General features: G+C 44.4%; 3 protein-coding genes and 1 long non-coding RNA gene across 4 annotated transcripts; 2 read left to right on the top strand and 2 right to left on the bottom strand.

Annotated features, from left to right (window-relative positions):
• Positions 1 to 8: 8 nt before the first annotated feature.
• LOC145914470 (uncharacterized) lies at positions 9 to 2,474 on the bottom strand. The gene has a single exon (XM_083002298.1). It carries the CDS (start codon positions 2,472 to 2,474, stop codon positions 9 to 11), a length of 2,466 nt encoding a protein of 821 aa, XP_082858424.1.
• Positions 2,475 to 2,482: 8 nt separating this feature from the next.
• Positions 2,483 to 6,812, bottom strand: LOC145914469 (uncharacterized). The gene is made up of 5 exons (XM_083002297.1): positions 6,595 to 6,812; positions 5,708 to 5,885; positions 5,519 to 5,637; positions 5,333 to 5,469; positions 2,483 to 5,229 (listed from the first exon to the last, which is right to left on the bottom strand). The coding sequence occupies exons 1-5, from the start codon at positions 6,810 to 6,812 to the stop codon at positions 2,483 to 2,485; spliced, it is 3,399 nt and encodes a 1,132-aa protein (XP_082858423.1).
• A 417-nt stretch (positions 6,813 to 7,229) lies between these two features.
• LOC145914468 (uncharacterized) lies at positions 7,230 to 9,120 on the top strand. Its single transcript, XM_083002296.1, has one exon. It carries the CDS (start codon positions 7,690 to 7,692, stop codon positions 9,118 to 9,120), a length of 1,431 nt encoding a protein of 476 aa, XP_082858422.1. The 5' UTR covers positions 7,230 to 7,689.
• Positions 9,121 to 9,565: 445 nt separating this feature from the next.
• Positions 9,566 to 10,013, top strand: LOC145914716 (uncharacterized). The gene is made up of 3 exons (XR_014403390.1): positions 9,566 to 9,684; positions 9,748 to 9,811; positions 9,876 to 10,013. It is a non-coding gene; the product is annotated as an uncharacterized LOC145914716 (long non-coding RNA).
• Positions 10,014 to 10,487: the final 474 nt, after the last annotated feature.

Here is a 10,487-nt window from a genome sequence, read left to right as displayed (position 1 = left end):
GTCGACGACTAGTTGTCGGAGCCTGTCGAATGCACTTGGGAACCGCTAGCCTCGAAAACAAGGCACAACTTTGCAATTGGCCTTTTGATTATGTTTGATTTCGTTTTGACGTCGACTTGTCTGACAACTCCATGTTTGTCCGGATAGGTATTTATAACTCGACCAAGGTCCCAGCCTCGACGGGGCATAGATTCGTTAACAACGAGAACAATATCGCCGACTTCGATATTTTTTCTTCTGTCTGGCCACTTTTGCCGCAAAGCGATGGTTGGCAAGTACTCATTGGTCCATCGTCTCCAAAATTCGTCAGCTAAGAACTGCACTTGGCGCCAGCGACGGCGGGTGTAGTTGTCCTTTTCGTCAAATTGCCCAGGTGCCATAATAGGGCTTGGCTTCTGTAACAGAATGTGATTGGGTGTCAAAGGAACGTCGTTGCTTGGACTAAACGTGACGGGCGTCAACGGTCTGGAGTTGAGTATATTTTCAACTTCCACCATCAACGTACGTAGGGTATCTTCACTAATAATCGGGGACTTGTGTAGCATCGAGTTCAGGATTTTTCGTATGGAACGGATTAATCTCTCCCATATGCCGCCCATGTGACTTGCTGCTGGGGGATTAAACGCCCATTTTATTCCTTTCTGTTGAAGATGAGCTTCCAGCTTCTCCTTGTTCAGCTCCTCCAGGGCTTCGCGTAAAACACGCTCTGCTCCCACAAAATTCGTTCCATTGTCGCTATAAATTTCAACTGGCTTTCCTCTTCGGGCAATAAATCTTCTCAAGGCGTTTATGAACGAGTCGGTTGACAAATCTTCGGCAACTTCGATATGCACGGCACGCATCGTCATGCAGGTAAAAATGCAGCCATATCTCTTTACTTCGCTACGGCCGCGCTTCACTAAAAACGGACCGAAAAAATCGATTCCGGTGTACGAGAATGGTGGCTCGTTCGGCTTCAAGCGTGCTGGTGGTAGATCTGCCATCAGTTGCTGACTGCGAGGCACGTTGCGTTTGCGGCAAGGTATACAGTGAACGAGAGCACGACGGACAGTGGCACCACCCTTGACAATCCAGTACTTCTGGCGGATCGCCGTCCATGTATGTGCAGTCCCTGAATGACCGCCTTGCTCGTGGTAATGCGTAATAATTAGCTTTGTCAAATGGTGATTACTTGGTAAGATGATGGGATGTCTGGATTCAAAAGGAATGGGGGCGTTGTCCAATCTTCCTCCAAGTCGAAGGACACCGCTTATCAGTTGCGGGTTTAACTTGTTTAAGCACTTCGTTTGGTTAGACTTCTTCAACCAGCGACGACCCTTTTGATCTGTGCCTAAATTCGACAGAGCTTCAAATGCAATTGGAAACGCTGACCTTTGGACATACTTCACCAATTCCAGCTCTGCCTGTAAAATCTCTTCAACAGTCAGTTTTCCCTTCTGAACAGTTTTCTTCGAATGCAGGTAGAGTTTGTACCGCAATATCCAGGCTACTGCCTTCTTCAACTTAAACAATGACGAAAACCTGTTTATTAAAGTGTCAACAGGATTGATTGTAGAACAGCAAGTTGCCATTGACTTTTTTACTTCAATTGGCTTAAATTCGTCTGGTACACATTCCTTAAGGGCAGGGTTACATGGCCAAGAACTTTCATGCTTCTGTAAAAATCTCGGACCCTTGAGCCATAAACTTGATCCAAGCAGCTTCTTCACTGAAATTCCTCGTGATGCTTCATCAGCCGGATTCTGCTTGGTTCCTACATGCCTCCATTGGGATGTGGTAGTTTGCTGATGTATTTTTGATAAACGATTTGCCACAAATGTGGAAAAACGCTTTCTCTCATTTGAAATGCTAAAAAGAACAGCACTTGAGTCAGTCCAAAATGTAGATTTACAATCAGGATAGTCCAAGTGTTCATGTAACCACTTGTCAGCTTTAACAGCAAGAACAGCTGCAACAAGTTCCAATCTGGGAATGCTTTCACTTTTTGGTGGAGTGACCTTAGATTTTCCACACAGAAAAGAACAATATACACAATGATTCTCATCCTCTTGTCGAAGGTAAGTAACAAATCCATAACCATTTACAGATGCATCACAGAAATGGTGGATTTGGCGTTCAATCACTCTTCCAAAATCTGGTGGGTTCAAACATCTTGGCAATAAAAGCTGCTTAAGTTCAGGCAGCTGACCACACCATTTTTTCCACTTTTCGGACAGGAATTCTGGGATTGTGTCATCCCAGCCCAACTTCAACTGAATATCTTCTTGCTGGATTCTTTTTGCAACTAAAACAACAGGTGCTGCAAAACCAAGAGGATCATATAGGGAATTAATGACCGACAATAGTCTTCTTCTGGTAAGTCTTTGTTCGTCAATATAGCTTCTTGTTCGAAACCCAAACTTGTCCTCAAATACATTCCAATACACGCCCAGCACTCTTTCCTTGACACTTTCTTTCGGGCTGATATCTTTCATTGATTTTGCTATTTCAGTTTCAGGGATCCGGTCCAAAACTGCTTGGCTGTTTGAAATCCCCTTTGTAGCAATTTACAAAGTTGGAAAACAGTCTTAATTGCTTCCTCTTCAGTAGGTGCAGATGCTAAACAATCATCTACATAAAAATTGTGCTTCACTATTTCAGACACATGTTTGTCAAACTCATGTCCAAATTCCTCAGTGGTGTGCTTCAAACAGAATGTAGCCATACATGGGGATGAGGTGGCTCCAAATATGTGGACTAACATTCGGTGAACTGTTGGCTTCTTTGTGAGATCACCTTCAGGCCACCATAAAAACCTCAGTAAATTTGAATCGCTCTTCTTTACTCTAACTTGGTGGAACATAGCTTCCACATCACCAACAATTGCAATTTGATTCTTTCGGAAGCGGGTTAGCACACTGACCAGACTGTTAACAAGGTCAGGACCCTGCATGAGACTATCGTTTAAGGACACACCTTTTTGTGTTGCAGCGCAATCAAAGACGACTCTGACTTTGTCTGGTTTATGTGGGTGATAAACTGGATGGTGAGGAAGGTACCACGTGGGGTCACTTGTTTGTAGTTCTTCAGTTGGCACCTGTTCAGCATATCCTTTGTCTATGTACTCTTGAATTCTTTCCACATATCCTTTGCAAAGGAAGTCATCCTTTTGCAAGCGCTTTTGCAAATACAGCAATCTTTTTTGCGCTGAAACTAAATTGTCTTCAGGTAATTTTACGCTATTCCTCTTGGGTAAAGGTAGGACAAAATGTCCATCCACATGTTTAACTTCTTCCTTCATAAACTTTAAAACCTTTCTGTCTTCCTTAGATGTGGGGAATTGCAAATCTCCAGGTTCTTCACAAAAATCTTGGTACCATGACCTTTGTATTCTTTGATCCAGTTCCAATGTTCTGATTCGATTGGCTTGCACATACCCTTTATCTGGTGATGGACCAATCAACGACCACCCCAGTGGAGTTCTCGCAGCAAATGGCTCCTTTTTCCCTCCAGTTCGAATCTCCAAGGTGCGATGAGCATACGGTGTATCGGTACCAATTAACAGCATAATTTCCTCACTGTCAACCTTTGGCATCTCAAGACCTTTTAGATGAGGCAAGCTCTGTAGATCCTCGTCAGTTGGGTAGGAGTATGGACTTACTGGAATATGATCCACGGACATGGCTTCTTCAATGTTGATGACTTCATTGCCATCCATGGATAACACTTGTAAATCAACACCAATTCCTTCTAGCATCTTTGGCCTCCGCCCAAGTGTATCCATTTGAATGCGTTTAAACTTTCCCTTTAAACCAAGTTTTTCGATTAGCTTTGTGTGACAAAACGTAGCATCGGACCCAATGTCAAGAAAGGCATAGGACTCAAATTCTCTGCCATTGGCAACAAACTTTACAGGTAGGACACTCATATATGCACTCCTTCCATTCTTTGATGTGTTGCAACAAACCTTCCCTGTACAAGGCACATCACTTACAGATGAACTTACATTTCTTGCATCAGGATTTCTTATAGCTGATGCACTTCTTGTAGGCAAATGCAATAATGCATGGTGCTTTCTTCCACAACCTTCTACAGAACAAGTAACAGCTTCTTTGCACTGCTTTGCAATGTGACCAGGATTTAGGCAATTGAAACATAAATACTTCTCACGAAACCAGTTGGCTCTTTCTGAAACAGATTTTTTCTTCAAACTAGGGCAGTCAACGAAGGAGTGACTTTGGCTGCAGAACAAGCACTTCGAAACTGATTTTGTAAACCTGGTCTGTGTGGGCGCTCTATTCGCCTTGGTTACAACTGTGTGAACAGAACTCTTCTTGGGTGGCTTGTCCTGGGGCTTCCTTTCTTCTCTTTTGCGAGGTACCAGCAGTTTTGCAAAAACAGTGTTGGCAACCTCTGCTTCTTCTTCAACAAACTCCACTAAATGCTGGAAATTTGCTTCTTCACCCTTTTCTCGGAGAATAGTAGCCGCACGACGTTTCCACAAATTCTGTGAGTTGTATGGTAACTTCAATACCAACTCAACCAACCTGTCAGTGGTGTTCAGATCACTAAAATTTCCCAAGCCTTTCAAAATCAAAAGACATTTGCGCAGTGAAGTAGCAAACTGCTGCAAACCATCAGAATCATCTGGTTTGAGATTTGGACCACTTGTAAGTTGGCGAACAAAGGCTCTTGACACTATGTATGGTTTTCCGAAATTGTCATATAGAATGCTTTGAGCTTGAGCATATCCCAATTCAGGTGGCATAACTGTACAATGCTCAATTAATGAGTAAGCTTTTCCTTTGCAATAATTCATTAGATAGTTCATCTTTACTCGATCAGAAGGTGCCTTCTTTTCAATAGTGGCTTCGAAACTTCTGATAAATGGCCAATAATCCATTGGTTCTCCATGAAATTTCAGTGAATCTGTTTTTGGTGTAGACATTGCATCACCAACTGCAGCCATTATTCCACGCACAACAGCACTTTCAGGTTGTACAGTTTCTGCTTTAGATGGGTTTGCTGTGTCAGCTTTGTCCAGCGGAGAGGTGTACTTGGACTTGCAGGGCTTCAACAATAGAACTTCATTTTCTTCAGCAAGACCATTATGAAAAGGTTTTGGAATATCGGTTTCATTTGATCTCATTTTCCCATCATCTGGAGACACATTAGAAGCTGCCTCCCAAATTTTAACTTCTGCTTCAGCTTCTTCAATTTCACACTGTGCTGCTAGTGTTTGCCTTTGAGCTTCAAGTTTTTGTTTTTCATGTTCAAGTTGTTGTTTTTCATGTTCAATTTGTTGTGTTTTCTCAACATGCCGTGATCTCACTTGAGCCTTTTCAAGACGAACCTTTGCTTCCAACCGCTTTACACTGGATGATGTACTTCCCTGTGTCTTTGTAGAGCTTCTTGAAAAATGGGTAGACTTGGAAGAGCTCGTCCTCGCACTTCGGGCCTGTTGCACAGCCGGAAAAGTACGAACAGCAACTGGAGATGTAACGAATGACGAAGAACTAACATCAATGTTCTCTCCAACCTGAATTTTGAAATTCGTTTGAAACTGACCAATTCTTGCTTCCATTTCCTTCTTACATTGAATGACTTCCTGTAACTGTAGTTGAAAGTCATCATGCCTTTCACCTGATGGTACCCACTCTAAAAGCTTAGAGTATGTGTTTATCAAGCGAGTTGAAACTTCTTCAATACGTTTTGAAACAGAATTAACCAATGAAATATCTTTGTACATGATTGCATTTTCAGCAGTCTTATACCAGTCATTCAGTAATTCTTTGTCATGCTTCAGTTGGATCATTGAAGGTGCTGCATGTTTTTTCAGCACTACTTGGTGCCTAGATATTGGTGATGAAAAGGATTGACCTCCTTCACTTCCAGGCATAGCTTCACTTTAAATCAAAAACGTTTGTTTTACAAACGTTTCGAAAACTTCGAATGTAACGCCTACTTCAGTGCTCCTGGTGGGCACAGACGTCCACTCTGGTGCTTCTACGTAGATTCAAAAACGCGCCTGCCAGGTCCCAACTACAGGCTTCTTCCCACTAATATCCAACAAAATTCCAACAGTTTATTGTATTAACAAAGCCCTTGTTGGCTTCAATTAGCGAGATGTACTTCACGGGATTAGGCGGACGGTTTTCTAAATGAAATATTGGGCCATAAGTACAATAGAAAAATGCCGGTTTCAAAGATAAAACATTCTTACCGAAACGTTTTGACCAGGACTTTAAACAGTTATTTTTCAACGAGCATTCAAGTCGAACTGCAAGTAACAAACAAAGTACACTTTAAACCAGGTTTGACAATTCAAGACAATGGTTATTGACATAAACACACATGCAAATAAAACAACACTTACCGAAAACAACTGGGTCACTAATTACTGTGAGACTTGATGTTCACAGCAATAAAAACAGGTTACTTAACTTGTTAAGAATAATTAACTTAAATTTCCTGCAAAACAAATGACACAAGATTCGTAGACCCACGAAACTAACTACAGTTGTCAGCAAACTTGCCGAACACGAGGGGAGAATTTCTCCACGTGGAGGCGCTATTTATACAGAAATTTACCATTTGGGGAGACAGTAGATTTACGATGTAACAAAGGGATTTCGTTTGACCAAGTGGGTTAGCAACAGCGAGCGAGTTCTCGCGTCCATTGGCGAAGAGGAACGAGCAAAATCGGTGAAAGAGCTGAATCTGGATGGATCGTCGTGCGAGAGAGTTCTCGGAGTTCGGTGGAACATTTGCTCAGACGAGTTCGGGTTCTGCGTTGACGTAAAGCAGCCGAAGTCTTTTACCAGAAGAGCCATCCTGTCAGTGGTGAGTTCGTTGTATGATCCTCTCGGTTTTGCAGCGCCTGTGATCGTGGTGGCAAAGACGATGCTAAGAGACCTCTGCAGGAAACAACTTGGTTGGGACGACGTGCTTTCCGATGAGGATTCCGAAACGTGGAGGAAATGGTTGCAGCAACTACCACGGTTGAAGGATGTCGTTCTACCTAGATGCGTGAAGCCAAGCAGTTTCGGTAAGGTGCGAAAAACGGAATTGCACCATTTCGCAGATGCGTCATCCACAGCTTATGGTGCGGTGACATACCTGAGGCTGGTGGATGAGCGAGGACGCATTCACTGTTCGTTTCTGATGGGTAAAGCACGTGTTGCCCCACTGAAGACGTGTTCGATTCCCCGTCTGGAGTTGACGGCCGCCGTTGTTTCAGTTAAGTTGGATCAACTTGCAAGGAAGGAATTGGATCTGGTCGGATGCCAATCTGTGTTCTGGACAGACTCGACTGCCGTTCTTCAAAGCATTCGCAACTGCAACAAGCGCTTTCCGGTGTTCGTAGCAAACCGCTTGGCCAAAATTGAAGAGGCATCTCATCCAAATCAGTGGAGGCATGTAAGCACAAAGGTGAACCCTGCTGACGAAGCGTCACGTGGACTTGGTGTGAACAAATTTCTAAGATCTAGCCGATGGCTCAGTGGACCCCAGTTTCTTTGGGAAAGAGAAGATACATGGCCCTCTTCCCCCGACCTGTCCAACGTGCCGATCGAGTTTCTTCAAATAAAGAAGGAAGCTCAAACTGTTTGTCTCGTCGCCAACGAATCTCCAACGGATCGACTTATTGCCAAGTATTCGTCCTGGAATCGGCTAAAGAAGGCTGTCGGATGGATTCTCCGATACAAGTCGATGTTGCTAGCCAATAGGTTTCCGTCGAAGTACAGGGTGCTGACTGGTCAATTGACTGTCGTCGAACTCAAAGCTGCTGAGCTTGGTATCGTGAAGTACGTGCAGGGGCGCAGTTTCCCAGACGTCATTGCTACAGTGTCAAAGGCAAAGGACGGAACTGTTCGTTTGCCAAAGAAGAAGAGAGCTTTGGGAAAGCTCAACCCAATTCTTGTTGATGGAATTCTAAGGGTTGGCGGAAGGTTGGAGCGAGCATTGATCGACTTCGACGTGAAACATCCGATCATCCTTCCGTACGACCATCGAGTTACAGACCTGGTGATAATGCAGCAGCATGATGAGGTTGGTCATGCTGGAATGGGACACACCTGGTCGTCCCTTAGACAACGCTACTGGATTGTCAAAGGAGGTGTGGCGGTTCGACGCGTGCTGGGCAAGTGTCTCTCTTGCCGACGACGAAACGGTTCCTTGGGGAAGCAGATGGTGGCAGACCTTCCTGCTGCGAGGCTGCAGGCCAACAAGCCACCATTTTCAGTGGTGGGTGTCGACTACTTCGGACCCTTCCTTGTGAAGCAAGGGCGAAGTGAGGTAAAGAGGTACGGTTGCATCTTTACTTGTTTCTCCACCAGGGCCGCACATATCGAGATAGCCCATTCATTGTCGACCGACTCCTTTATTGGAGCCCTTCGACGGTTCATCGGTCGTCGTGGACGTCCAAACCAGATTTTCAGTGACAACGGCACGAATTTCGTCGGAGCCGAGCGTATCCTGCGCGAAGAACTGAAGAAGTGGAACCAACAGCAGATTCACGAATATCTGCAACAACGCGAAATTGCATGGAGCTTTAATCCCCCCACTGCCAGCCACATGGGTGGGGTATGGGAGCGCATGATACGCTCTGTGCGCAAAATTCTCAACGCCCTGCTCTCGGAGCAGACGTTGTCTGATGAGCGATTGTGCACTCTGATGGTAGAGGTCGAGGCAATCCTAAACTCCCGTCCCTTGGTCCCAGTGACGTTTGATCCGAAGGATGAGGAGCCCCTTACTCCCAATCATTTACTGCTGCAACGTGCAGCGCCGAATATGCCCCCAGGACTGTTCACGGGGAAGGACTGTTACCATCGAAACCGGTGGCGTCAGGTACAATACCTGGCCGATCAGTTTTGGAGGCGATGGTCTCGCGAGTACCTGCCTACACTCATGCCCAGATCGAAGTGGGCAAGTGGACATTCCAATTTTATGGTTAATGACGTGGTTCTTGTGGCGGACGACAACCAGCCCCGGAGCAAGTGGCTCCTAGGTCGTGTGATTGAGGTACTTCCTGATCGGAAGGGAGTTGTGCGTCAGGTGATCGTCAAGACTCACACTGGTGCGTTAAGACGCCCAATCGCAAAATTGTGCTTATTGTGCCGCGACGACGCGATGCGTGATTAGTTGCGGGTGAACTGTGTTCGCAATTACTGTCCGATGTTTGTGTGTTGTGTTGAAATGTACTCCTTGGATTCGTACATTGTGGGGGGGTATGTTACATCTTGTTTGCCAGTAATTGCCGATTTCTATCAATGCGCATTTTTCTCTACACTAATGTGTGTTGCAATATCATACGGTCTGTGACGCAATAATAAGAGACCAGGTTTTAAGTGACAACGCAACGTGGTTTCGTCCTTTTTGTGTCCGACAACTGTGCAGCACAGTGCTACGTCATTTCATTCTTGCAAAAGGTTTTTTGTGTTGCGAGCGAGCATTTTCTGGTGAGTCTATTTGTACATATGTGTGAAACGACTGAAGTACCGAATGACCGAAATGTGTAAATTGTAATTTTGGCTAATTTAACTGCGATGACTTAGAAGTCAGTTCGCTGAACAGTATAGCTGCCCTTGTTAAAGTGATTAAGTTTACACACGGTGTTGACGCTGTCTTTGTACTCGCAGTGTCTCTCTTGCATTTGTACACACGTGAAGCGTGTGGTATTCAATCTTCTGTCGCCCAAAGTTATCGGTAAGCATTGTGTGTGTTACGTCATAGTGGCGCATTGTAGTTTATGCTGCCTGTTTCGTTTAGGTGTGCGACAGTAACTGCTTCGACCGTCTTTGTGGTCCAGAGTTTCCCGGTTCCCAAATAGTTGGTGAGCCTTATGCTGTAATTATCTACGTGAAGTGTATTTGTTTGACACATTGCCTTCTGTGTAGAAACCGTGTTCCAAGGGTGTGCTACGTGTCTTTCGTCTCCTCCAGACGTCTGTAACGTCTACATTTCAAATACATTCCATCTTGCGTACGAGTGCGTACTGCACATTTGATAACAAAATAACATCAACTGAGTGAGCGAGCGAGTTTGATGCCCATTAAAGACACGCGTTTCAACTGCGGGAATTCCGCCTCGTGTGACGTTCCGCGCCAAGAACCGGGGCGCGTTCAACGGACGTTACACACAGCGTATGTAACTCTGCAATTTCAGAACTTATCCATTATGCAGTACATCACTTTTCGACAAAAAATATTTTTTTTCAGTACAAGCTTTATTATACAGTGGAAAACGCTGGTACTCCAGTGTTGCTTTTGCGGTTACACAACGTATGTAACTATGCGATTTCAGCACTTGTCCATTTTGCACTACATGACTTTTCGGTAAAAAATTTTTTTTTTCAGTACAAGCTTTATTACACAGTGGAAAACGCTGGTACTCCAGTATTGCTTTTGCGGTTGCACAACGTATGTATTTATGCGATTTCAGCACTTGTCCATTTTGCAGTATATGACTTTTCGATAAAAAATATTTTTTTTCAGTACAAGCTTTATTAT

The sequence above is a fragment of the Ascidia mentula genome, chromosome 9 (assembly GCF_947561715.1).
Source record: "Ascidia mentula chromosome 9, kaAscMent1.1, whole genome shotgun sequence".
NCBI lineage: Eukaryota > Metazoa > Chordata > Ascidiacea > Phlebobranchia > Ascidiidae > Ascidia > Ascidia mentula.
The sequence above is the reverse complement of the archived record's forward strand: the minus strand, read 5'-3'. Positions and strand labels throughout refer to the sequence as shown.

Excerpts from the sequence above, each read along its gene's own strand:
- LOC145914469 (XM_083002297.1), bottom strand. The coding sequence starts at position 6,812 with ATGGCTCTTCTGGTAAAAGACTTCGGCTGCTTTACGTCAACGCAGAAC. Across the intron at positions 5,886-6,594 it reads CGAAATCCCTTTGTTACATC|TGAAGCTATGCCTGGAAGTG; the intron begins GTAAATCTACTG and ends TTTGATTTAAAG. Across the intron at positions 5,638-5,707 it reads TGTACAAAGATATTTCATTG|AGTGGGTACCATCAGGTGAA; the intron begins GTTAATTCTGTT and ends CTAAGCTTTTAG.
- LOC145914468 (XM_083002296.1), top strand. The coding sequence starts at position 7,690 with ATGTTGCTAGCCAATAGGTTTCCGTCGAAGTACAGGGTGCTGACTGGT.
- LOC145914470 (XM_083002298.1), bottom strand. The coding sequence starts at position 2,474 with ATGAAAGATATCAGCCCGAAAGAAAGTGTCAAGGAAAGAGTGCTGGGC.